The sequence below is a fragment of the Balaenoptera physalus genome (genome assembly GCF_965194825.1).
Source record: "Balaenoptera physalus genome assembly, chromosome: 16".
Classification (NCBI taxonomy): Eukaryota; Metazoa; Chordata; class Mammalia; order Artiodactyla; family Balaenopteridae; genus Balaenoptera; species Balaenoptera physalus.
Window position 1 is genome coordinate 91041624 of NC_138898.1, and position 27478 is coordinate 91069101.

At 53.0% G+C, this 27478-nt stretch overlaps 2 protein-coding genes across 10 annotated transcripts in view; one reads left to right on the forward strand and one right to left on the reverse strand.

Moving 5' to 3' along the window:
• The window catches only part of GNA12 (G protein subunit alpha 12), a 119072-nt gene extending 107889 nt beyond the window's left edge, over positions 1-11183 (forward strand). Inside the window, exons 3-4 of one of the 2 annotated variants that reach the window (XM_082429118.1) lie at positions 7139-7267; positions 8265-11183. In XM_082429118.1, the coding sequence (XP_082285244.1) occupies positions 7139-7267; positions 8265-8834 (699 nt within the window). In that variant the 3' untranslated portion in view covers positions 8835-11183. The remainder of the gene's footprint in view (positions 1-7138; positions 7268-8264) is intronic. The other variant, XM_082429119.1, reaches the window with a different exon arrangement.
• Positions 11184-14058: 2875 nt separating this feature from the next.
• AMZ1 (archaelysin family metallopeptidase 1) overlaps positions 14059-27478 on the reverse strand; it is a 42900-nt gene continuing 29480 nt past the window's right edge. For 7 of the 8 annotated variants that reach the window (XM_082429110.1, XM_082429117.1, XM_082429116.1 and 4 more), the window contains one exon: positions 14059-23034. In XM_082429110.1, coding sequence (XP_082285236.1) covers positions 22492-23034 — 543 coding nt within the window. In that variant the 3' untranslated portion in view covers positions 14059-22491. Of the gene's footprint in view, positions 23592-27478 lie in introns of all 8 variants that reach the window. The other variant, XM_082429114.1, reaches the window with a different exon arrangement.

Here is a 27478-nt window from a genome sequence, read left to right on the forward strand (position 1 = left end):
GCAGGATTGTAGTTTTTCTTGCTTCTGCTGTCTGCCCTCTGGTGGTTGAGGCTATCTAAGAGGCTTGATGGGAGGCTCTGGTGGTGGGTAGAGCTGACTGTTGCTGTGGCGGTCTGAGCTCCGTAAAACTTTAATCCACTTGACTGTTGATGGGTGGGGCTGGGTTCCCTCCCTGTTGGTTGTTTTGCCTGAGGCGACCCAACACTGGAGCCTACCTGGGCTCTTTGGTGGGGCTAATGGCAGACTCTGGGAGGGCTCACGCCAAGGAGAACTTCCCAGAACCTCCGCTGCCAGTGTCCTTGTCTCCACAGTGAAACAGAGCCAGCCCCCGCCTCTGCAGGAGACCCTCCAACACTAGCAGGTAGGTCTGGTTCAGTCTCCCCCAGGGTCACTGCTCCTTCCCCCGGGTCCTGATGCGCACACTATTCCATGTGCGCCCTCCAAGAGTGGGGTCTCTGTTTCCCCCAGTCCTGTCAAAGTCCTGCAATCAATTCCCACTAGGCTTCAAAGTCTGATTCTCTATGAATTCCTCCTCCCATTGCCGGACCCCCAGGTTGGGAAGCCTGACGTGGGGCTCAGAACCTTCACTCCAGTGGGTGGACTTCTGTGGTATAAGTGTTCACCAGTCTGTGAGTCACCCACCCAGCAGTTATGGGATTTGATTTTACTCTGATTGCGCCCCTCCTACCATCTCACTGTGGCTTCTCCTCTGTCCTTGGACATGGGGTATCCTCCTTGGTGAAGTCCAGTGTCTTCCTGTCGATGATTGTCCAGAAGCCAGTTGTGATTCTGGTGCTCTCGCAAGAGGGAGTGAGAGCACGTCCTTCTACTCCGCCATCTTGGTTAATCTCCCTAATCCATTTACATTTAAGGTAATTATCAGTATGTATGTTCCTATTACCATTTTCTTACTTGTTTTGGGTTTGTTATTGTAGGTCTTTTCCTTCTCTTGTGTTTTCTGCCTAGAGAAGTTCCTTTAGCATTTGTTGTAAAGCTGGTTTGGTGGTGGTGAATTCTCTTAGCTTTTGCTTGTCTGTAAAGGTTTTAATTTCTCCATCGAATCTGAATGGGATCCTTGCTGGGTAGAGTAATCTTGGCTGTAGGTTTTTCTCTTTCATCACTTTAAATATGTCCTGCCACTCCCTTCTGGCTTGCAGAGTTTCTGCTGAAAGATCAGGTGTTAACCTTATGGGGATTCCCTTGTATGTTATTTGTTGTTTTTCCCTTGCTGCTTTTAATATTTTTTCTTTATACTTAATTTTTGGTAGTTTGATTAATATGTGTCTTGGTGTGTTTCTCATTGGATTTATCCTGTATGGGACTCTCTGTGTTTCCTGGACTTGAGTATTTCCTTTCCCATATTAGGGAAGTTTTCAACTATAATCTCTTCAAATATTTTCTCAGTCCCTTTCTTTTTCTCTTCTTCTTCTGGGACCCCTATAATTCGAATGTTGGTGCGTTTAATGTTGTCCCAGAGGTCTCTTGAGACTGTCCTCAATTCTTCTCGTTCTGTTTTCTTTATTCTGCTCTGTGGTAGTTATTTCTACTATTTTATCTTCCAGGTCACTTATCCGTTCTTCTGCCTCAGTTATTCTGCTATTGATTCCTTCTAGAGAATTTTTAATTTCATTTATTGTGTTGTTCATCATTGTTTGTTTGCTCTTTAGTTCTTCTAGGTCCTTGTTAAACGTTTCTTGTATTTTCTCCATTCTTTTTCCAAGATTTTGGATCATCTTTACTATCATTATTCTGAATTCTTTTTCAGGTAGACTGCCTATTTCCTCTTCATTTGTTTGGTCTGGTGGGTTTTTACCTTGCTCCTTCATCTGCCTTGTGTTTCTCTGTCTTCTCATGTTGCTTACCTTACTGTGTTTGGGTCTCCTTTTCGCAGGCTGCAGGTTCGTAGTTCCCGTTGTTTTTGGTGTCTGCCCCCAGTGGCTAAGGTTGGTTCAGTGGGTTGTGTAGGCTTCCTGGTGGAGGGGACTGGTGCCTGTGTTCTGGTGGATGAGGCTGGGTCTTGTGTTTCTGGTGGGCAGGACTGCGTCCGGTGGTGTGTTTTGGGGTGTCTGTGACCTTATTATGATTTTAGGCAGCCTCTCTGCTAATGGGTGGGGTTGTGTTCCTGTCTTGCTAGTTGTTTGGCATAGGGTGTCCAGCACAGTAGCTTGCTGGTCATGAGTGGAGCTGGGTCTTAGCGTTGAGATGGAGATCTCCGGGAGAGCTTTCACTGTTTGATATTACGTGGAGCTGGTAGGTCTCTGGTGGACCAATGTCCTGAACTCGGCTCTCCCACCTCAGAGGCACAAGCCTGACAGCCGGCTGGAGCACCAAGACCCTGTCAGCCACATGGCTCAGAAGAAAAGGGAGGAAAGAAAGAAAGAAAATAATAATAATAAAATAAAGTTATTAAAATAAAAAATTATTAAAAAGGAAAAAATTTTAAAGTAATTTAAAAAAGAGAAAGAAAGAAGAGAGCAAGCAAACCAAGAAACAAATCCACCAATGATAACAAGCGCTAAAAACTATACAAAGAAACAAAAAAAACACACAAAACGGACAGACAGAACCCTAGGACAAATGGTAAAAGCAAAGCTATACAGACAAAATCACACAAAGAAGCATACACATACACACTCACAAAAAGAGAAAAAGGAAATTAAAAAAAAATATATATATATATATATATATCTTCTGGGAAGTCTGAGGTCTTCTGCCAGCGTTTAGTAGGTGTTCTGTAGGAGTTTTTCCACATGTAGATGTATTTCTGATGTATTTGTGGGGAGGAAGGTGATCTCCACATCTTATTCCTCTGCCATATTGAAGGTCTATCCTCTAAAGTATTTTTAAAAGTTCTCTATTCAAACAGGTTGTTGGGTTAACATCTCTATTAAATGGAAATTAAGTCATAAATTCAATATTTATTAAGTAATGGAAATGAAAATCTGACATTTAGAATAGTTTGTTGTTTTTAATATACAGCAGTTTTAAAATTTGTCTTTCTAATTTGTTGTGTCTAAGTGAGTGAACTAAATTTTCGAATCCTCTCGCTCACCATTGACAAGCCCTGTGTTAGAATTTTAGAATTAATTCCTCTGAGTACAGGAACATAGGAACAGCTCATGTGTAGACAGTTAGGACTAGGAACTGGAAAGCTGCCTGGCCCGAAGTGGACGTTAGGGTTTGTTTCCTCTGTAACCACTCGCTGGCCCTTGCTTTCTTCCCGCCTCCACCTTTGCATCTCGGGCTAACCCACGCCCACCTCTGTCCTTTCTCCATCCCCTGCGGGGCCTCTGCCAGTGATTCTTGACCCGGACGGGCTCTCTTTCATGCACACAGCTCCCCTGTGACACTGACAGAAAGGACCAGAATTCAACCAGGTGTGGGAGACTGGATCGGATTACTGACAGAGAAAGAGATGGGACCACAGTGGGCTTGCTCAGCGCTGCAGGAGCTGAGGCTCTGTCCTCGGGCCTAAATGGGCTGAATGGGTGCCTGAGGCCGACGTGCGATGGAGAAGCAGCTTCAGTATTGCAGGGGCCATCAGAACACGGAGGGTGGGGTGGGTGTACAGGAGGGTCTGTCTGGTAATGCCAGACAGAAAGAAGCCTTGACCATGGAGCCCTGAGTGTGTATGACCTCCCCTAGAGCTGTGGGTAATAGGAGCTTCCAGTGAAGATTTGGTGAAGAGCAGAGTCCATTTGCCAAAAAGATGATTCTCTTCGCTGGTGCCATGAGCCTGGACCCTGCGCACGGTCCTCATGTCACACTCGGCCGTCTGGGCCGAGCACAACTGCACGGGCCCCAAATAAACCTGCTGCTACTTCTTGAAACAGACAGCCCCCTCTTCTCCCCCCACGAGGCCCCACCTCAGCCATCCATCTGGAGCTGATAAGAGTCAGTGCTTTGCTGGGAGCATTGAGCCGGGAGGGCAGGCTGATGTCAAGTATGTGTTTGGTGGCCTCTGAGCTAATGAATTTGTTGTGTTTTTCCTAATCCATGAATACATGTTTTTAGTAATCTTAAGTGATACAGATTTTTCAAACCAAGCAGGATTGTAAAAACCCCGTTTTCCATTTACTCCTTTTTGTTAGACCACGTTGCCCCAGTAGCTGTCAGGAGAAGACTCTGGGATCGTGTCGCCTCTTTCTACAAAGGTGCTATCTTAGTCCATTCAGGCTGCGGTAATAAAAATACCACAGACTAAACAACAAGCGTTTATTTCTCACAGTTCTGGAGGCTGGACGTCCATGACACAGGCAGATTGAGTGTCAGGTGGTGGCCCGCTTCCTGGTTCATAGACAGCGTCTTCTCGCCGTGTCCTCACATGGCCCAGGCAGGAGGGAGCCCTCTGGGGTCCCTCTAGTACGGACACTGATCCCATCGTGAGGACTCCCTCTTCATGACCTCAGCACCCGCAGAGGCCCCACCTCCTAACACCATCACACTGGGGATTAGGCTTCAGCATGTGAATGGGGGGCAGGGGGCACAGACATTCTGTCTGTAGCAAAGTCTGAGTGGTTAATCTCAGGTTCTGCCAGACACTACTCTCTGAAGAAATGACCGTGTTCTCCTGGTGTTGAGGATAGATCAGAAGTGTAAACCTGGACCTTTAAATGAGCTGACGCTGTGGGGATCGTGAAGCCTATTGCTACATGTCCAATGGAGTGACGTGCTCTCCAGTCTCTGACAATAAACCACAGTGACCTCAACCACGGTTCCAACTCAGCCCAGCAGAATGGCGCCGCGCTCGGAGGTTATGGGCCGATTTCTGGTCTGAACACGTTGGTTTCTCATCCCCTCCTGTCCCCTTCCCGCTAGCCCCGCGTTGGAGAGCAGAATGGCGCAGTCCTCTGCCTCACGGTTCAACAGCGGCTCTAACACGGACCCAGTAGCTTATTGTCCAGATGAGGCAGGATTTCTCCCCTCTCCGATGTCATACATGATTCTTCCTGGACAGAGTCGAGGCCACCAACCATGCAAAGCGGCAGAGTCACCAATAAGTCACCACCTTCAAGGTCGTGAAACAAGCTGGTGAGATGATTAAACAGACCGTTCTGGTGGAGAAACAAACTGTAAAGGTCCGTTTATGTTAGCATTTGGCGTGTTTTAAGGTCCATTGGGCTGACCCTGATTTCAAACTCAATCGTTGGAAATACTTAAAGTCGAACTGGGGGAAAAGGATTTCCTCCCTTTCTTAATAGTCTGTGTTTAGCTCATGCCTACTTGTGTCCTCGGGGCATTTTGCACGTCACGTCTGTGTATCGAGGTTCGGCACTTGTTCCCGTGTCGTGGTGTCACCAGGACGACTGTCATGCCATGGTGACAGAACATGGCCGGGGTATCTGCGTCGCCGTGACTTTTTGTGCCCAATCAGGCCAAGACCCCTGGCCGGGTGGTGGTGGGAGCGGGGGCTTGTCCCACTCTTTGTGCCTGGAGCCCCCGCCTGAGCCGGGCAGGAGTGGCTGGCTGTGAGCCGCCCCCGCTGCCCCGCCTCCCTGGAAGGATGCGCGGGGAGCACGGGCAGTGCCTTGATTGTTCTTGAGCTCTCGTCGCGCCTCCGAGGGCCCCGAACGAGAAGCGGTGGGAGGTAAGAGAGATGGGCGCTTCCGGGAAGGAGTAGCCGTAAATCAGGTGAGTTGGCGTCCACTCCGGCAGCTCTTCGCTCACCAGCTGTTTCCTGTCCGGCCATGGGAGGGAGGCAGGCTGTGCGGACAGGGCACGATCGGCAGCTGCGGGAAGGGGCGCGACCTCCCGCTGCACTGAGCCCAGCTTCCCCTCCACGGGGCGGAGCTGTGTGCGGGCCGGGGGGCGCGGCTGGCGGGAGGTGTTCATGCCGGCCCGGACCCCGGCCTCCCGGGGCGAGTCAGCCTGTGCCCTGACAGCACGGATGCCCAGGAGGAAGGTCGTATCGCAAATCGTGATCTGTGCTCTGATGCAGGGAAGGCGTGTTTCTGTTCCTTAAACAAAATGCTCTCTGCCGAATCACCCACAGGCCTTCATTTTAAAATGGGAAGGTTGATTCTTCACTGAAGGAAATCCACCCCTCGGTTTCTTCCTTCAGGCCCGGTGGAGGCACGTGGGGAGGGAGGAACCAGGGCTTGCTGCTCCTGTCATTCTTCATCTTTTTTTACGAAGTCCCAAGCTGTCGTCTAGGACCTTCCTGATGATCTTCCTCCTTAAAAGTCCAGAGTGCCACCTCCTTGCCACCCTGCACTGTCGTGAGAACGCGGGGCTGGCGTGGCCTCCCTGGGGGACTCTCCCGGCGCCCACGCTGGTCCCCGCCTGCAGGGTGAGGCTCAGGGTGAAACCTTGCAGGAAGCCGTGTCCTCTAGGCACACGGGGTACAATCAACATCCCACTTTTTAAGGGGAGCTTTTGCCCGTTCACTTCCACTTCCTCTGTTCCCTCCATTTAATCGACACTGAAGGCCCTCTAAACGTTCCTTATGCCCCGTGAGTGCCGCTGCGTTGGGTGGTTCACTCCTCTGAGAACAGGACCGTGGGTGATTTCCAAGGTCACTTCTGGCTATTGAACAGCCCTGGTTTGTATCGACGTTCAGTCCGGAGACCGTCCAGTGGGTGGAGAAAGACTGGTCATCCCAGCACGGAAATCCAGACCAAAGAGTCCCCTCATTCTAGGCTGTAAATCAGGTCGTACAAATGTGTGGCGTAATAATGGAACGTCAGGCCTGTTTCCAGAAACTGGCGCATGTTTTGTCATGTGCCTCTTCTCAAAGACGGACCTTCTTCAAAGACGGTGGCTAGAGTGCGTTGGGCCAGCTCTCCAGGAGCAAAGCCATTCACAGGAACTTAATCTCATGGGCTAGCTCCCTGGTGGCGTGGCCTGGAGCAGGCCAGTCTCCGTATCTGGGAAGGAAGGGAGTCAGCACCCTGCCCATCACCAGGATCAAGCAGGGGTGCTTTGGAAAACACAGTCTGAATTTGAACCTTGGGATCAGAGCTAGAGAAACTGCATTTTTAAATTTTTTTAATTGTGTTTTTAATTTAAAAAAATACATGTATGCTATTAGCCTCTTTACTTCGCCTTCCTATTTACACAGAGGCAAAATAGCAGTCATTTTACCAAATCAGGGTTCCTCAACCAAGACTGAGTTGTGACTCTATTTCCTCCACGACAGGGTGAATCAGTGAAGTACTTCCTGGATAACTTGGACCGGATTGGCCAGCTGGTGAGTAAGACCCCAACTCCAGGAGTCTATGATCCAGGATTAGAAAACATTTGTGTGGAGACCAAAGCAGCCCAAGCGGTGAGGGCTTTCGCCGTCCTTATGAGCCATGTTTGTGGTGTCAGGTGACCACAATGCCATTATTGCTCCTAAAAAATTAGCGATAATTCCTTCATATCAAGTCAGTTTTGAGACTTCCCCAGTTGTCTCATTAATGTTTTCTTGTGGATGCTGCTTTATTTTAGTAGTTTGAATCAGCATCCTATTACGGCCCATCCATTGCAATTGGTCCATGGCACTTAGACTTCTTTTATTCTATAGGTTTCTCCTTCCGTCTTTTTCTTCCTTTCAATTTATTTGTTGGAGTAATTGGATTATTTCTCCTGTCGGGTTTCTCACGTCTCAATTTTGCTCTTCCATCCCTGCAGTGTTGTTGAAGATGTTTCTCTCTCCCCTCTATACCTCGTGAATTGGTAGTTGGCTCTAGAGGCTTCAGCCCTGTTTGGATTTTTGGCAAGGTTGATGCATGAGTGCTGGTGTGCAATAATCACTGGAGGATTGTTAATAGTGCAGGATCAAAGTGGTTTGAGTGACCACAGTTGCCCGTGTGTTGCTAAAGACTTTAAGAGTTCTCCAAGAATAACATATTAAATATATTGCAGGCTAAATTTAAATAGCGTTGCAAAACCTAAGTTAAATCAGTTCATAGTAAGGGTTTGGAATGCGTGTGCCCTAGAAGTTAGAAAAATAGAAAGGTAGCTATGGTGCAGGAGAAGAAAGATGGTAGTCTCCTGTGGAGAAGAAAGTCGATGAGATTTTAGATTGGGGCCTAACAGTGAAGATTCTGGTAATTCTTCCTCAGCCTGATGAGCCTCTGTTCATTTTGAAATGAGCTGTTTAGTTCCTTCACTTTTTGTTTCATGGTAAATTTATATTTTTGTAAATGAAAGTTGCTTCTGGTATTTGGTTCAACTTCTCTCAAAAGTCACTGTAACTCTCTTTGCTTCCACCCCATCTTTTTGTTCTTGTTTTCCCATGTTCTTCCTCTCCTAAATTTCTCCCTTATCCCATTTTACAGAATTACTTCCCTAGCAAGCAGGACATCCTGCTGGCGAGGAAGGCCACCAAGGGCATCGTGGAGCATGACTTTGTCATCAAAAAAATCCCTTTCAAGATGGTGGATGTGGGCGGCCAGCGGTCTCAGCGCCAGAAGTGGTTCCAGTGCTTCGACGGGATCACGTCGATCCTGTTCATGGTCTCGTCCAGTGAGTACGACCAGGTCCTCATGGAGGACAGGCGCACCAACCGCCTGGTGGAATCCATGAACATCTTTGAGACCATCGTTAACAACAAGCTCTTCTTCAACGTCTCCATCATCCTGTTCCTCAACAAGATGGACCTCCTGGTGGAGAAAGTAAAGACTGTCAGCATCAAGAAGCACTTCCCAGACTTCAAGGGCGACCCCCACAGGCTGGAGGACGTCCAGCGCTACCTGGTCCAGTGTTTCGACCGGAAGAGGCGGAATCGCAGTAAGCCACTCTTCCACCACTTCACCACCGCCATAGACACCGAGAACATCCGCTTCGTGTTTCACGCTGTGAAGGACACCATCCTGCAAGAGAACCTGAAAGATATTATGTTGCAGTGAAAGAGGACGCCCCTCATTCTTGTGGTCCTTCAGCAGCCTCGCCGGCCACAGGCCAGATCTCCCCGGTGTCCCGGAGCGGGTTTCCCGAATCCGTGCCCTCAACACCTGGCTCAGGGATGCTGTGAGGCCCGCCACGCTCTAGGCCAAAGGACGTGACACTTTGATGTTAGCTACTGAATCCTGGGGACTAGTGAAACTACTGAAAATCCAAGCGATCACTTTGGTATTAATGTCTAATGCCTAATAACACAGCTTTCTTTCTTTTTACAGAAACTATTCCTTCTCTGACACAATGTAATCGAGGACTGCGTGTGTGTGCGCGCACGCTCTGTCTTTAATGACAGAAACACGAAAACCGACATCTTTGCAGATGGCTTTTCTCTCTAACTCGAGAGTGCTTGGTGAGGAGTGTTGCCGGGGCGGGGGGAGGGGGGTTTGTAGGAGGTGAAGCGCGGGCCGTCGCCACCACCTCCCCAAGGGAGCGCGTTGCCTTTTAAGTCTCTTGTGCCGATGTCCCGAGAGGCCCCAGCCCGGCCGTCAGGTGAGAGGGTGGCAGTGAGAGCTGGCGGTGTGGACTTAAGGCCCCACTGCCTGCGCTTTCTTCCCGCCCTGTCCGATCAGCCCGTAGCGTGACGGGACACGGGGCGGAAGGTGTGCGCACGGGCGCTGCCGTGAACGGCCCCCTCCCCTCTGCACAGGGCAGTGCCCGCTGCCTCTGTGCCCACCCTCCCCGCCCCTCGCCCGCCCCTCGGCAAAGACTTCAACCAGCTGGCCTTGCAGACGACTCTTCTGTCTTCTGAGTCGTCTCCGACGCTGCAGTCGGCTTCAGGGAGCCTTTCCTTCTTTGGAGGAAGTGGAGAGCTCCTTTCCTCTCAGGGGCTTCCGAGAGCTGGCGGCATTGCCAGCGGAGCCTTCGTTAACGCCCCCGGGCTCCGCGCTGCCTTCTGGTGGCCGAGAATCGAGGTTCTCATCACGGTCTCTCGCTTCTACTAATGTACACACGTAGCAGGAAAACTGTCGGTCGTGGTCTCCTCTGAGTGAAACTGCAGAGGCTGTGAATGTCGAGGCGAGCTGGTCAGTCTTAATTACACTCAGTTAACTTGTCCGGTTACTCTGTCCAGGTGTCTTTCACTGTGTTTTAAAATACATTGCATTCCAAACTGGTCCCCGCTGTGTATTACTCTACTCAAAAGTGTCTGGTGTGTTGAGGACTCTGCCTAGCATTTAAAAGAGAAAAAAGCTTCCTCTGTCAGTGGCACCAGAATGTTCCTGTGGTTGAGTAGCCGTCCCCGGGCCCCGTCCCCAGGCCACACTGTTCCCGGTCCTGCATCCCTGGTGAGTGGCTTGCTTGCCTTCACCCAGCAGATGAACAGGGATCTTGTGGCAGATGCTGACCCAGGAGGAAAGGGAGGAAAGAAACTGCTTCTGAGTCAGCCTTGTTATCACAGGGTTTTAATGAGGAGACGACATGAAATCCTGTCTCTCCGGGCGCTCAAGGCTTCCTGTCGATGTTTGCTGGGGTTTCGGCTCTTTTTTTTGGCTGGAGAAAAGTTGCTGTTTTTGTACTGCTTCCTGTGGCTCTTCATAAACTGAGAGGACGTGCCCCGGGATCGGGGCCGATGACCGAGGCTGAAAGGAAAAAGAACATTCTCAACGGGCTGCGTCAGGGCGGCCCAAGACCCCGCTGTCGCTGCTCAGAGGACCCTGTCCTGGGGCACGAGCGCTCCTCGCCTGCCGGGTTCCAGGTCTCACACGTGTGTCGGGACCCACGCGCTTCCTCGCCAGCCTGGAAACGCTCCCTGCGGTCTGGCGGAGGGGGCGGTCGGCGTAGCCGGTGCAGGTGCCCATCCGAACGGCTTGCTGGCGAGTGAGGTCAGCACGGTCGGCAAGTGCCGTTTGTCCTTTAAACCATCTGACGCGGCTGCTGGTTTGCTTTCGGAGGCGGAAGGGAGTTGGTATAGACAGGGAAGCTGAGCGGACTGGGAAGCAGGGGGGACAGCCCGAGGGGGGGCCCCTGCCCGGCCCAGAACTGACCCGCTCTCCCCCCTGTGGCCGGGCTCCCCTCTTCACGGTAAGCTGAGTGGACGGCTTAGTCCTGCAAGGCGCCTGGCCCTCAATTCCATGATTGGTCGGCATCCGAGAAGAAGATCGCTCTTTGCAAGGTCAACTGAAACCATTTACAGCCTTTCTACACATAGATTATAGTCACTTTTCTCTCCAAAACCTTAGGCTTTTCTATTTTTTTTTATTTTAATTTCACTGTTACCCTCGATTATTGTCTTTTTTTATTGAGATAGTTGTGCCTCATCTGTTATTGCAAAAATGTAACAATAAACTTCCTCAAACTAAGATATTTTCCTCATAGTTATACTGTTTACACATAAGGACACATGTACGTTTTTTACTGAAATATTTTTTTAACCCTTCAGTTTGTAGAGAAATTGTTTTAAAGATACTGCATTGTAGCTTTGTAATTTATATATAGAGTTCTCTAGACTCCTTATTCTTGTCATTTTTTTACTTCTTTGATAAAAATAAGTCAGGTTATTTCAACTCCAAGATCAGGAAATAATCTTGAAACAAGATTATTAGTTATGACTGACTAACTTGGGCATCCTGGGAACAGACACTAACTTGGTATCGTGAGTAAAGGCACCGTTAGGATGAGAGCAGTCGCGGTGAATTGCTCACCGCTTACACTTTGCACAGCATTTTAGCATTGGCAGGAGGGGCTGGTTTGATGATCTGACCACCTTCAGTCTCTGGATGTTTATTAAGATATATCCTTAGTTTTCCTTTGCTTAATAGAAAATATCAACTCAGCATGCGAAGTCAACATTAATTTTTTCAGTCCCCAAAATTCAGAGCAGTTGGATAGCTCTCCTAATGTTCCTTGAAGGTTCATTACCTGTCGGTCACAGTTTTTATTTCCACGTGGGACACAGGAGCGCTGTCACTGAGTGGATGCCTCTAGAACATGACTTCAGGACAAGGAACAGTGGCAAATACATGTAAAGACACGTGTGTGTGTGAAGGAGGGATCCTGCTGCCCTGAGACCCAGGGGCCCGAGGAGAGGACCTGGTGATGGACGTGGACGTGGCCAGAGACTGGAGGCTGGGGGAAGCGCAAGGGAAGGCAAGGGTGGAAACTCTTTCTCCGCAACCCCGTGGGGTGACCATCCCCATCACAAAACGAAGAAACCACTGACGCAAAGTGCGAACGATTCCCAGCCGACAGAGCTCGTGGCGCTCAGGATTCTCTTGTAGAAAAGGCACGTATGTATTGTCCAGTGGCCATCGCCCGGGTAGGCGTGTGCGTCCACGTGTGGGGAAGGCAGAACTGCTCCCCCACCCAGAGAAGGCAGAACTGCTGCCCCCAGAGAAACCTGTACTCGTCCTTACCCACGTGGCTGAGGGCCAAGCTCTTTGAGTTCCAGTTTCCCCATTTGTAGAAGCTGGACCAGATCATGATGCTCAACTCTGGCACCGCAGTCAGATCACCGGAGGGGCTTTGCAAAGCCCTGGGCTGGGCCACCCAGAACCCGTGCAGTACAGGCATCACGTGGACGCGCTCCTGGTTTCCCCGGCGGTTGCTGGGCAGCCGGGGTCACGAGCCATGAAGCAGAGGACCGTGGAGGACTCCCTCCAGGCCGCTGGAATTGTGGTCCACAACGTACTGGCCCCCGAATCCTCCCCTTCCTGTGACCTACAACCTGCCTCAGGAAGAAAGTGATGCTGGGTTTTCTGTTGTGGTTTAAGTGAAGAGCAGAAGTTCCCACTAAGCCTTCAACAGCATGTCGGGTGGTCCCTTCAGGCCTTTTGACGCCACCTTCTCCGTAAGGTACATCAGATGCGCTCAGCAACCTCATTCTTCAGTGATGCCCGGAAATTTAGGGAGCTCTGTTTGAAGAAGACACGCCCTTTTAAAGTCTGCCTGGCGGCCCTGGGGAGAGGTGGGCCTTGCGTGTGGGATTCCTGCGTTTCATGGACTCGGCGTTCGGGGCGGGCGCAGGCCCTGGTGCCAAGGTTGGTGCCGGACCTGTAGCTGGCGGGGGGGCGGGGGGGCTGAGAGCTCAGCCCCCAAGCAAGGGCTGCTTTTACTGACTGCGTTTGTGAGGCACCTGCTGGGCCCTGAAGAGGGTGGTGGTGGGTCCCCAGAGGAAGGAGCTGCTTGGTTAAGGCGGCTCGGAGGCTGGCACTCGCTGTGTTGACGGCCCTTAACGGCAGGTGGCACGCGGTTTGCGCTGAGTTCAGGGAAGGGGAAGGCTCGCTGTGGGTGGAGGGGAGCCCCTGGGGCGTGGAAGGGCCACTCCGCCTCCTCGGTCCCACTCTTGGTGTCTGGTTCCTACCTTCTGCTGGAGGAGGACTTCAGGGCACGCGAGGCCCAGCTGCTCGTGTGGGCCTTCACTCTCCTGCCAGGTCCCGCCCTCCAGAACCCGCTAGAACTTAGAGGCTGGGGGTTCGCTGGTGCTCAGGATGGCGTACTGAAATAGGTGGTTGTGGTTTCCATACCGTGTTGGCGTTTCTTCAGGTGAAAACCTACTTCAAAGCACAACAGGTTGCTACCTGCCCGAAGCACCCCAGTGCCCGCCTCTCGCTGGGTGACATGGGCTGCTTCCCACCCAGAGTGGCTCCTCGGAGTGGACCGCACACCTGCAGGGGTTCTGCTGACCCTGACGGTGGTCGTGAGCCCCTAGGAGAGCGGAGTGCTGCTCAACGTGGGGACTTCCTACGCGAGGCTCCCGCCCCAGGTCACAGCGGGAAGGAGCGGGGCGTTGCCAGGCCCGAGTGAGTTCTCAAACCTCCTGGCAGGATGGATGTTCCCGGGAATTGGCGTCTGAGGATAGCAAGAGGTGGGAAATGGGCTGGAACTCAGAAATAGACCATGAGGTTCCTGCCCCAAAACGCAGAACTCGTAGGGCAGCAGGGCCCTCCCCGGCAGCCTGTGATTAGGGTGTGGAGCAGCTGAGAACAGGCGGGAACTGCGCTTGTATCCCCCCCGACCTGTGGCGCCTCCCTCCTCCTCCTCAAAGCCAGCGATGACCTTGGCACGTCACCGTGAGGTTCTCATTACACAGGGACACAAAGACTCCGTTGCTGTAAACGCGGCCCTGAGAGAAGCGCACACCTGGCTCCCCCTGGAAACTGGGTTCTCCGCTTCTGAGCTGGTTGTGAAGGTAGTGTTTTTATTCTAGTGGTTTTCTTTTGTGTGTGTGTGTGTGTGTGTGTGTGTGTGTGTGTGTGTAACACAAACCACAGTGAAACACTAGAGCAGCTACTAGGGGTTCCTGGAGCAGCCCGAGTTTCCTCCCGGGCGGGCTTGCGGGCAGCCGGCACTCCGATTGCACGGCTGGCAGAGTGTAGACGGGGCTGAGCCGCACGGGCTCACAGTCGTCTTGATCTGTCTGTTCCAGGCTTGTCACTCAGCCGCCTTTTTATTAACACTGAATTCATTTTATTTTGTGCTTTCAAAAGCTGATTAATTCCCCCAAATGAACATAACTGCAGCTATTCACAGTCAAGGTGGAGGTTTCCCGCGGGACCGCATTTCCCGGCAGGTTGCAGAGCCAGACCGCTCTGGTGGCCCAGGCGGTGTGGACACGGGGGAGGCGTGGACCGCGCATCCCGCCTGGGGAGGCTGACCCGGAGTCCGGCCGAGGGAAGTCCAGTGTAGGGGCAGCTGAGAGCACGACCTCTGTGAGTCGGGGGAAACGGGCCCTCGGCTGTGGGTTCTGGAGCTTCCCGGGGCTGGGCCAGGGGCTCACCTCTTCAGCCGACTTCAGAATTTCTCCAGTGGGGAAGGAACTGAGGATGGGGTTCCAGGAGGCCCCACCCTGAGTGGCGACGGGCCGGGTGTGCCGCCGCGGCAGCCTGGGCACTTTACGGCATCTCACGGGGCATCTCACGGGGCTGCCACGCGCCTTGCAGCTGAACCCTCTGCCCTGGGGCCCCAGCCCCTCCACTCAGTGCGCGGCCCCCGGGGGAGCCCCCCTCAGCCTCGGGGGACGCAGGAGGTCTCCTCCCCACCGTCTGTCCGGCTGCCCTCAAAAGAGGTCCGTGCCCACGCTGGGCAGAGAGCACTGTCACCTAGGAGACTCTGGAACTCAGGTCACAAACGTGGAACCAGCCTTGATCTGACAGTCGGGCTAACAAAGCCGGTTCTCCGTGGCTTCCCTCTTCACCCAAGCTTTCTGGACGAGCCCAGGCACCTTTTCCAGGTTCACCGGCAAACAGGTGGCCAGAGCTCTCGCTGCGGAGTCTGTGGAAACCGGGGCCGAGGCCTGTCCCAGGAGGGCTCACGGGCAGCCTATGAAACTTTCTCCCCATCATCATAACTGTTAGATTCTGTAACAAGCCTGTTTATCAAGAAATTTAAAAGAGTTCTCTATTGAGTCTGCCCATCTCTAGGATCTTAAAGCATTACCTTTTGACCTGTTATGCAAATGGCAAAACATTCCAAGTGTCTTTTCCTTCACTCCATTCGAAGCAGCTAAAATTGGCAGGCGTGCTATTCTCTGTTGACACGAGCGCAGCCCGGAAGTTCAGTGCTGTGTGCTCGGCCCCCTCCTGTCTGCCACGTCCTCAGCTCACCTCCTCAGTGCTGTGCTGTGGCCCCTGTGGTGCGTGGGGGACCCCGCAGGGGGGGCAGGGCTGTGGGGACGATCGGCTGCGGCAGCGGCCACAGAAACGGAGCTCTGAGCTCTTCCGGGGTCTGTCCACTCGGAAAGGAAATTCAAGGGCAACAGCCGAGTGCTGGGTCACGGGCACTGCCCCTGGGGTGTCGCTGCAGCTCCACCCCCCTCCCCCCCCATGATGGCACCAACAGTGGGGGACGGGCCTCGGTTTACGGATGCTGTGTTCCAGGTTAAGAGGTACATGATGCAGTGTAAAAAGTGTATTGTATAGCTCCGGGGGTTAGTTTAACATGTTTTGTATATACGACTTTTATAAATCTATTAAAATTTGCCGTAAATTACATTCTTCTGGTGTGTTGCGTCCCTGGTGCCCCGCGGCAGCCACGAGCAAGGCCCTGTGAACGGGGAGCGCGTTACTGGGTCCCTGAGTGCATGTTCAATGTTGTGGTTGCCGGCTTCCTGGGTGAAGCTCCACCCCTGGGGCGGGTGGCCAGGGCTCCAGTGGGCACCGGGCAGGAGAGGGGTGGGTGGGTGGTAAGAGCCTGGGGTCTGGGCCTCGGGCTCTGCCCCCTCATCCCGTCCCCTCCCTGGCAGGAATCCCACATACTCTCCAGTGTTTACTCAACCATAGGGTCAGGCATGTCTCAACAACATCACAAGTACAGACTGTAGTCTGGATGAAATGCAAGAACACAGCCGAGTGACAACGTCGAACCTCCAGGATCACCGCAGAAAAAATGTTGTAGGTAATATTAGTATAAGTAGAAATAATGACACTCCCCCCGAAAAAAGAAAAAGTAGCCTTTTTGTTATGTCACATCAAAAACATCAACCTTCATCGTGAGAAACATGGATACAGGGAACAAGCATTTATGAAGTGAGCCAGTGCAATGGATAACGTTTTTCTTAAACTTTGGGCAGATTGACCGGAACAGAAGAGGTGTCTAGTGGATGTGTGTTGGGTGGACGTGTGGATAAATAAAGAGTCTCCCAATCTGTCCACATCAACAAGGATCCGAGTCTCTGAGAGGAGGCCCTTCCAAGGAGGAGAACAGACCATTCTCTTTCTAGAAGGTGCACACACAGTGAAAAAAGTGCTGGCGACACTGCAAGTAGATTCTAACGGGCACTGTGCATTCCAAGCAAGAAGGAACTACTTATTACATTCAAGTGATGAATTCTCTTGTTTTCAGTTAGCCTCCTAGAATTTCCTCCTCTTCCCTCAGGATTCAGGTTCTGTAGCATTAATTTGGAGAATGAAAATGTAATATGTAAGCATTAAAAAGTTGAATTGCACAGAATTTATTCTGTACGTCGAAGTCATCCATAATCCCGGTATTAAGATGCCTACGTGTATGTGTGTTTCCACTTGGCTTCTGGACTTTTAAACATAAGAACGAGGCCGATCAAGTCGTTTACTCAAGTTGTGATTGAAGCTCACGTAATCCGATGAAGTTGTTGCCACTGAAAAAGGCCTGTTTTGGAGGCCAACAATGGGGGGCGCCGAGGGGCCACGGTCCCGTGGACCTTCCTTCACCTTTTTCAGGCCTCACTCCTGCTCGGAGCGTATGACGAGCCGGGGTTGAGCTAACGAGAGCCGCACTTCTACCAGCTGCTTCAGGGAGAAGCGGGAGAGGGACGGGGAGGCCCGAGGACAGAGGAAGAAAGAGGAGTGTCGACCTCTACTCCCAGAAGCTCCCGCAGCCTTGGTCCCGCCCACCTGAGGTGAGGTGGCAGCCCAGACGCCACTGTCCCCGCCGTCCACCGAGGGGACTGTCCCCAAACGGACGTTCAGAGGAACAGCCCTGGTCTCTCCCCAGGGGCAAGGGTGGACGATGGCTCGGTGCCAGCTCAGGTAGACGGGCAGCCCCTCCCTGCACTGTTCGCTGCTGGCACAGGGGGCCGTGCTCCCCGCGCCCCTGCCTTTGGCACGAGGTGCTGCTCTCGGAAGAGCTGCTGTCTGTACCCTTGGGCCCCCGTGGGGCTCTCTCCTCTCCTTCCAGGAACGCCTTTGCCACCAGCTCCGCCCCCCCATTTACCCAGGAGGGCGGCAGGGCTTCCCAGGGGCGTCCCCACCGACAGTCCGAGCTGGGCAGGAGGACAGAGGCAGGCGCAGCCCCCGCTCCCCGCCCCCAGCATCCCCCCAGCTTCGGTCCCGCGTAGACAGTCAGCCCCGCCCCCCTCTTGAAATCCCCTCTTGCTTTGAACAGGCACTGCGAGAAACAGTGAAAATAAATCACCTTTTGTGGCTCAAAGGCTGAAGGAAGGAAAGAGGAGGAGCTGGTCGGCCTCTGCCTCGTCCCGTGGCAGGTGAGTGCCGACTGCAGGCACCGCGCCGGCCTGGGAGCGGGTTTCCTGACTCGTTCCCCGCAGATCACGGGCCAGTGAGAGGCCGTCAGACAGACATCCCTGTGGTGACCGCGGAACAGCATAAGGACCACACGGTAAATGTCTCAGACCATCCGGGTGATGCGAGGGAAGCCACGCGGGCCTGGCCGTGGGGCGTTTCAGCTGCGCCGTGGCCGGGGAGGACGGGAGGGCCCAGAGCAGAGAGGAGGCTGACGGAAGCGCTGCGGCAAGGCACGTGCAGTGGCCTCGCGGGGGACCTGGTGTCGCTTCCGGCTAGTGTGGGGAGAGCCAGGGTCGTGCGCTAGGTGGGATGCCCCACGGGTCCCCTCCGGCAGCCCAGGAGTCGCCTCTTTGACCAGCGCGTCCTCGGCCGCCCTGGGTTGCTGCTGGGGTGGGGGCATTGGACTGAACACGTAGTGGCCCCAGGACGCCTCTTGGAAATTGTTTTTTAAAATAAACCCCTGACATAGCTCGTTTTCATCTGTCTCTTTACCCAAGAAGCCGAGTTCAAAAATAAGTCTCGGTTATTCTGGGCTCTCCCGGATGGAGGCGCTGGAAGAGGTCAGGCTCTTCACACGGGTTTCAGCAGCTCCCAAGGCCATGGTTCTTGTCGGCCACGCAGTAGGCATTTCCCAGATGATTCTCAGCGCTTAGCTTCCACAGCCTGTCGTTCTAGGGGCCGTAAATCTGTTTCCTGGGGTTTCCTTGGAACCGGGCTCCCCTGTGGACAGTCGTCCCTACAGCCACCAGGACGGATCTGGCTCCGCTAGAGACTCCAGCGCTGGGGCAGGCGGGGGTCAAGGGCCGGCCGGGCCTGGGGTCCCCGGCGCCAGCCGCCCTCTTCAGCCTGGCCGCAGCGGGCGAAGGCGGCCTGGAAGAGGCCTCTGTCCGCTCCCAGGGCGCGTGGGCTCCAGCTCAGGTCGGGAGCCGCCCGGCAAAGCCCTGATCCTCCCGGTCTTCACCAGGGTAAAAATATTCCTGCTGGGGACTCGCCCTCTTTATACAAACAATCAAAGCCCCAGCGACTCCGGGCTTTGTTTACCTTGGCATCTTCGCCCGAGAGAGCCGGCCACCCACCCACCCACCCAGGCCGTTCCTCGGCCCTCTGGGGAGTCTCTGGGCCAGAAGTGCTGCAGCCACTAGGCAGCTTCTTGGCCACCTTAGAAGCCAGGGCAGAGCCAGCAGGGCTGCGGCCCAAGTAGGGAGTCCGGGGTGAAGGCCTCCCAAGCCTTGTGCTTTCCTCCTGACTCTGCCTGCTCAGACTTTCCCGGTGTGCTTTCCTAAGACCCAGAACACGCAGGGCCAAGTCAGAGGAAACCCGCTCGGAATCTCAGCCCCTGCTTCGCAGCCTCAGGCAGATGACCAAACCTCTCAGCTCCCTTAACCATAAAATGGGATCAGGGTATCTACCTTGCAGGGATGTAAGAAATTCCCTGGTACTTAGAAGGACAGGTTCAAAGGGGGGCTTTATTTGCGAGGACGAGCTCCCTGTCTTTCCCCAGACGGATGAGGGTCTAGCCGCCTGGCCCTGCCTGGCGGGTCTGGAGCGCAGCTCCTGTGGCCCCGCGAATGGACCTTGTGTGTGTGTGTGTGTGTGTGTGTCCGTGGAATGCTACAGCCGCTCCTTTGAACTTGGTGGGATCTAAATTTGGACTCTTTGCTTTAATATTAGCTGCTTGGCTAAGCTATTGTGTGTTTATTTTTTTAAGCCCTTTCAGAGATTGCTTTCCTCCCAGAAAGGTCTGAATCAGATGTCCCATGGGACAGTATTAACGGGCCCACATCCCTCCCCCGACCCACGCTCTGGAAAAAGGGGGGCCGGCAGAGGGGCTCACGGGCTAATCCCACTTTCCTGCCCCGCAGGTGGGGAGGGAGGAGTTGAGAACGATCCTCCTCTCCCTCCTCTGATGATGAGTTTGGGCTTTGGGGAGGAAGAGGGGGAAGAATGAGAGGCAGGAAGAGGGTCTGCCACCTCTTGACCGGGGCCCTGCTTCCCATCCCCCTTAACCAGGACGCAGTTTCCACGTGTGTTGAGGCTACTTTTGAAGGCACGCGTGGATGTCCCAGCCCCATCTCACACAGGAACGGTGACACAACGCCACGACCCCAAAGTATTTTTAGTTCCATTCAAGCCCCTCCACCCAGTTCCACCAGAGAGCGACGGGCTCCAAGAGGGTCCATGGGAAAGCTCGGAGACCTCTCCTCCTGACTTGCAGGGCCTTTGACAGATAAGGAGATGAGAAAGCATGAGATGAGATGGCAGTGACTTGGTGCTTTTGCATAAGTAAAAACCAGGCCCTTGTTTCTCAGAAACCGTTATCTGAAGCTATTTCAGCTCAGCCCCGTTAAGGTGCCCAGCTGTACCATGTCTGAGCCTGAACTTGGTGAGCCGTGACTTTGCTATGGAAGATGGCGTTCGTTATCCCCTCCTCTGCCAAAAGCCGCTCCCTGGGGACTGTCCCCAACTGCCCTCCACCCCCAGCAGGGGCAGAACCTGGGCTGATATTTGAGCAGAGGAAGGAAGCTATGATCTCTGCTCCTAAACGTTTTACTTTCAAAACTTTCCTCCCAGCAGCTATCTTTAAAAAGTGTCCTCCATCTGCAACTGGTGAAGGCCGTGGAGGAAGTGGCTTGTCCCTCCCCACTTCAGAATGCTTTTTTGGGACACTCGTCACAGTTGGGAGCCAAAGGCCATGGGGTGCAGACAGACGGCACTAAGAATTTCGTAACGACCCCCTTGAGCTCCCTCCCTCAGTCTGAGCCAGGCTCTTCCCTCTTCGTCACCTGTGTGTGTGCTTACATCATTCCAGTCGTCAATCTTTTGCAGAAGAAAAACAGGTAAGATTTTGTCGCAGGTATGATGGCCAATCCGAGCAGCAAGTGCTAACCGGGGCAGGTTTTTCAAAAATGTTTGCTCACCTCCCAAGCTCTCCAGAACTTCACCACACTCCTATGAAGAGGTGGGATCTACATCCCCTCCCTGTGTGTGAGCCTGGGTGGGCCTCTGAGGCGGCCTTAACAGAGTACGGCTGAGTCCTGAGAGGCTACACGTCTTCCACGTGACTCCAGGAAATCCCTCCTTTGGTAGCCAGCCGCCACACTACATGGAAGCCCAAGCCACCCGGACAGAACCAAGGCCCTGGCCCTCGGCCATCACACGGCAGCCCCGTGAGTGAGCCATCCTAGAGCGGGACTCTCCAGCCCAGCCCCAGGGGCAAACCTTCCCCACCAAGCTCTGTCCACACTGCCGCTTTCTGAGCTGGATAGGTTGCTGGGGTTTTAAGCCACTAAGGGGTGAGTGGTTTGTTCACAGTGACAGACACCGAGGCCTCCTTCTGTTCCTCCGTCATGCTCTCTGTGGGGTCGGCCCCAACACACTTTCTGCAGAGCCTGGCTCGTCCTCTTCTCCCCATCAGTTACCTCTGGATCCTTGTGATGCATCTTCAGCCCCGTGCAAAAGAGAATGCGGGTCTGAAGAGCTGCATCCTTGCTGCTTTATTTTCAGGATGGTCTCATCCCTTCACATCTTTCTGGGGCTGGAACCTACATCACAAGGAGGCTTCAGGCGTCCTTGCTTGGGTGACGACCCTCCTGATTCTGTATTTGTAGTTTGTACCGTTTTTCTTAGAAGGCCCCCCAAACTGTCTAAGCTATGCACAAAACGTAGGAACCGCCCCTGTTCTTGCCTCTCTCCAGATGGGAACATAGCTGCTCCTGAACGTATCGCTCCGCGGGAACTCTGCTGTCCGGACGAGAAGCATCTCTCCCCGGGACTCGTGAGCAGCAGCCCGCGGCATTTGATAATGAAAACAGGGTCAGTCGGTCAGGAAAACCTAACAATCAAATGTGTGTGTTGCACATAAAGGAGTTTCAAAGAACCGGAAGCAAAGTTTGACGAAATTAAAGGAAGACAGACAATTCTACTGGGGTGATGGATATTTTAACATCTAAATCACCTGTTCTCTCAGCAACTGGTAGAACTAGACCAAAAAACACAGACACAGGTGTTCTGAACAAAGCTCTCATCTCCTTGCCCTCACTGGCGTTGGGGTCCAGGCCACCTTTGTCAGAAAACTGTCCTGAGGATGGAGCCGCGGTTTGCTTTCACCTCTGCAAGTCACAGCAGGCAGCAGCACCTTCAGACCTGCACGCGGGACACCCTCCCTTCCCGCAACAGTTGTCAGAAGAAGTGGCACATCTCTGGGCACATGGTCTGGTAGGCGGTGGCCACCCGGAACTTTCAGGGAGACACTCACGCGAAGTTCCAAGGGTCAGAGTGCGGTTAGGGCCGCAGAAAGGGGCCCTTTCCATGGGCTTGGGGTCGGGGGAGGCGGGGGACCTTGTAGATTGCAACAAGACCCCCTTTGCCCCCCTTTGAGCGGAGGACCCACCTTGGGGCCTTGCAATCTGAGTTCGCCGTAGCAGAGCCCCGAGCCCCAGGCCGCAGCAGAGACAGGCACCTGCCCGGCACCTGCTCCGTGCAGTCGGGTGCGGCCCGAGGACGGCTCTCGGGGTGCCTGGGACCCCGGCCCCCACCCCGGCCGCGTCGCGAGGCTGCGGTCGCCACGTGCAGACAGATCGCCTTCCACTTCCCGACACCGGCCCTTCCGCCCGCTGCCGGGCCCGCAGCGCCCCGGGGACAGGCAGGCGCCGGCCGAGCCGCACTGGCCGTGCTAATCATCCTCCGCCTTCCGGCGCCGCGGGGACGCCTCGGCCCTGGACGGTTTGCGAGCGCTCAGCTTCCGCCGGAGGGAGGAGAACTTGTCGCCCAGGACCCGGCGCAGCCCCGCGCCGTCTCGGCCGCAGGGCGGGTCCTGCCGGGGGGCCGGGAGCCGCCCCGTGAACAGGTCCCAGCGGGCCAGGGCGTCCACGGCGCCGTCCACCCGCGCCAGCTCCTCCTCGGTCACGTCCCTCTCCAGGGCCTGGATGCAGGCCGCCAGCCAGCGGCCGTGCTCCGCCAGCGCCTCCCCCGGACTCTCCGCGGCCGCCAGGGAGCCCAGCCCGTCCTCGGGCTCCAGCTCCGGGCCCGCGGGCAAGGCGTGGCTCCAGGCGTCCGGGGACAGGGGCTCCGACAGCCCGCTGCCCGGCTCCGAGTCGCTCTCGCCGCACAGGCCCGAGTCCGCGCTGCAGGGCAGGGTGTCCTCCGACACGGACGGCTCCCCCGCCGCCGGCCCAGGCCGCGTCCCCGCCGCCGCTAGCGTCCAGGTGTACAGCCTCTACGAGGGAGAGACGCGGGCTGAGTCGGCCTGTCCGGCCCCTTCCCTCGCCAGGGAGCCGCCAGGAGACCCAGCCCCTCTCCCGAGGGGACCCCACTGTGCCCACGACCCAGGGCGAGGGGCAGTCTGGTGCCACAGGGGCCCTCGGAATGGGGCCTCTAAAGACAGACGGCGAACTTGCGGGAGCTTTGCAAGCCTGACCGTTATTCGTGGATAAATTGAGCTGACCTGTTAACACTCTGTTCAAAGCAAAGGCAATGATGGTTTTCCTACATCCCACTAGCACCTCTGTGCGTGGTGCAGCCGGGCATCGGAGACGCCAGTGGTCAGCTACTGCCCACCTCCTCCCCGCTTTCCTCCCGTGATGGCTCACAACGGGCCGTGGTGGAGTCTACACCATGGAAACGGCAGATAACTCCCAATCGAGGCTTTTTCCTTAGAGGGCGCTTACCAGCACACCGCTGACTGATGGGAACAGATCCAGAGCAGGCCCAGGGCGCCCCCCTCGAGGTTAGGAGTCGCGGGAAGACACGCGTCAGGGGAGGGGGACGAAGGGCCTGAAAGTTCGGGTCCGATAGACGAGCAAGACCCCAAGAAAGGAAGTGGTGAGAAACCCCAGACCTTCTGCAGGCCGCAGCTGCCCCCCTTCCCCTTACACGCACACGAGGATAATGGGCAGCTTACGGCCAAGTCCCCAGCCCTGCGCTTGGTGGGGCAGGCGCTCCGGTGACGGTGACGCCCACGCCCGTCGCATCCTGCTGAGCGGCGTCAGCCAGTCGGCAGCAGGGGCACCTCCCTACGGGGGCGCTGCCTCTGGGTCCCCTCTCCAGCGAGGCAGGCCGCCTCCTCAGCGCCCCTCGACGCGCTATTTTACCCCAGAGACGTTCAGGGGAGACCCAGGCCGGGAGGCAACTCTGACCTGGACATGCCCAGCCCTGTGTTCAGGGGTCCCCAGCCTGGGGTCCCCGACCAGCAGCAGCCTGGGAGCCCGTTAGAAACGCAGAGCCAACCCCTCCACAAGCACCGAATTGTAAACTCCTGCCTGTCCGAGAGCCTCTCCCCCGAGTCCAGCACCCGGACCCAGGGGGCTCCAGAAGCTGACCGTCTCCAAGAGGAGGATGGGCTTCCCAGAACCTCAGACACAACGAGATTCACTTAAAGCGTCTGGCTTAAAACTTTGGGTCTTAAAATTAAGCCCAAGCTGTTCTGTTGGTGGGCCTATGCCTTCATTCGAACAAAAAACTTTTTTAACTTGGTATTTTCATCCAAAGGTGGATTTAAAGAAGAAATTACCACTCTTCCAAAAGATTGAAGAGGAGGGAACACTCCCAAAGACATTCTGTGAAGCCACCATCACCCTGATACCAGAAACAAAGATACCACCAAAAAAGAAAATTACACGCCAATATCTTTGATGACTATAGATGCAAAAATTCTCAACAAAATATTAGCAAACCAAATCCAACAACACAGTAAAAAGTTCATACACCACAACCAAGTGGGATTCATCCCAAGTTCACAAGGATGGTTCAATACATGCAAATCAATCAAGGTGATACACCACTTTAACAAAAGAAGACAAAAACCACCTGATCATCTCAATAAATGCAGAAAAGCATTTGACGAAATTCAACATTATGATGAAACTCTTACCAAAGTGGGTAGAGAGGGAACCTATCTCCACATAATAAAAGCCATTTATGACAAACCCACAGCCAACATAATACTCAACGGTGAAAAGCTGAAAGCCTTCCCACTAAAATCTGGAACAAGACAAGGATGCCCACTCACACCACTTCTATTCAATATAGTACTGGAAGTCCTAGCCACAGCAATCAGTCAGACAAGGAAAAGAAATAAGAGGTATCTAAATTGCAAGGGAAGAGGTAAAACTGTCACTATATGTAGATGACATGATACTATATATAGAAAACCCTAAAGACTCCACACAAAAACTACTAGAATTGGTTGCATTTCTTTACACTAGCAATGAAATATCAGAAAGGGAATGTAAAAACAACAATACCTTTTAAAATTGCACCGCAAAATTAAAATACCTGGGAATAAACCTGACCAAGGAGGTGGAAGTCTTATATGCTGAGATCTATAAAACATTAATAAAGGAAACTAAAGAAGCTGATTCAAAGAAATGGAAAGATATCCCATGCATTTGGATTAGAAGAATTAATATTGTTAAAATGGCAATACTACCCAAAGCAATCTACAGATTTAATGCGATCCCTATCAAATTACCCATGACATTTTTCACAGAACTAGAACAAATAATCCAAAAATTTATATGGAACCATAAAAGACCCAGAATTGCCAAAGCAATCCTGAGGGGGGGGGGGGGGGGGAAAGCAGGAGGCATAACCCTCCCAGACTTCAGACAATACTACAAAGCTACAGTAATCAAAACAGTGTGGTATTGGCACAAAAACAGACATATGGATCAATGGAACAGAATAGAGAGCCCAGAAATAAACCCACACACCTAAGGTGAATTAACCTTTGACAAAGGAGGCAAGAATATAAAATGGGAAAAAGCCTCTTCAGCAAGTGGTGCTGGGAAAGTTGGACAGCTGCATGTAAATCAATGAAATTAGAACACACCCTCATACCATGCATAAAAAGAAACTCAAAAGGGCTTAAAGAGTTAAACATAATACATGACACCATAAAACTAGAAGAGAGCATGGCCAAAACATTCTCTGACATAAATCATACAAATGTTTTCTTAGGTCAGTCTCCCAAGGCAATAGAAATAAAAACAAAAATAAATAAATGGGACCTAATCAAACTTACAAGCTTTTGCACAGCAAAGGAAACCATAAACCAAACGAAAAGACAACCTATGAAATGGGAGAAAGTTTTTGCAAATGAGGCGACCGACAAGGGCTTAATCTCCAAAATATACAAACAGCTCATAAAACAATAACAAAAAAAAAACAAACCACCCAATCAAAAACTGGGCAGAAGACCTAAATAGACATTTCTCCTAAGAAGGCATACAGATGGTCAATAAGCACATAAAAAGATGCTCAACATCACTAATTATTAGAGAAATGCAAATCAAAACTACAAGGAGGTACCACCATACACCAGTTAGAATGGCCATCATTAAAAAAATCTACAAATAACAAATGCTGGAGAGGGTGTGGAGAAAAGGGAACCCTCCTACACTGTTGGTAGGAAGGTAAACTGGTGCAGCTACTATGGAAAACAGTATGGAACTTCTTCAGAAAACTAAAAATAGAATTACCATATGATCCAGCAATTCCACTGCTGGGCATATATCCAGACAAAACTCTAATCCAGAAAGATACATGCACCCCTACGTTCACAGCAGCACTATTTACAAAAGCCAAGACATAGAAACAACCTAAATGTCCATTGACAGATGAATGGATAAAGAAGATGTGGTACATATATACAATGGAATACTACTCAGCCATAAAAAAAAAGAATGAAATAATGCCAATTGTAGCAACATGGATGCAACTAGAGATTATCATACTAAGTGAAGTAAGTCAGAGAAAGACAAATACCATATGATGTCACATGTGGAATCTAAAAAATGACACAAGTGAACATATCTATGAGACAGAAACAGACTCAGACGTAGAGAACAGACTTGTGGATGCCAAGGGGGAGGGGGGTGGGGGAGGGATGGACGGGGAGTTTGGAACTATTACATATAGAACGGATAAACAACAAGGTCCTACTGTATAGCACAGAGAGCTATATCCAATATCCTGGGATAAACCGTAATGGAAAAGAATATACAAAAGAATGTATGTATATGTATAACTGAGTCACCTTGCTGTACAGCAGAAATCAACACAACATTGTAAATCAACTATACTTCAATTAAAAAATAATAAAAAATTTTTAAAAAGAGAAAATAACCACCACCTGCCTTTGAACTGTGAACTCAGAGTAAAGTTTCTGAGTTTGCAAACGAACTTCCCCGTAGGATAAGGTTCCTCCCTGCAGTGGAGCAGATGGACCCGGTTCCCTAGGGTCCCGCTTGGGCCCTGCTCGCCGGCAGTGCCTCGTGCGGACAGCAGAGGGCAGCATCGCCGCGCTGGCTCAGCCCCCGCGCAGGGCGGGGCCGGATTAAGAGCAGCGCCAGCCTTTCCACAGTGATTCCTGGTTAGTTTGGTTCCACCTCCTCCTCCGGAGGGGCTGTGAGCCAATGAGGGAGAAAGTGATGCTGGGGAAGGCCCCTTGGTGATGCCAGAACCGGCCCGAGTACCGGAAGCCCTAGGACAGGGTCTAGTACGCGGTCCGTGGCCGGTAAAGACCGGCTCTGCTTAGGGTTGCCTGGGAAATAAAAGCCGTGCGCCCCTGTGGTGACAGCCACCGGCACTGGGCCAGGCGCCTGGCGGAGGACTCAGCCAGACCCACGAGATGCGCAGACCTGCTCACCCCTCCCCCTGCC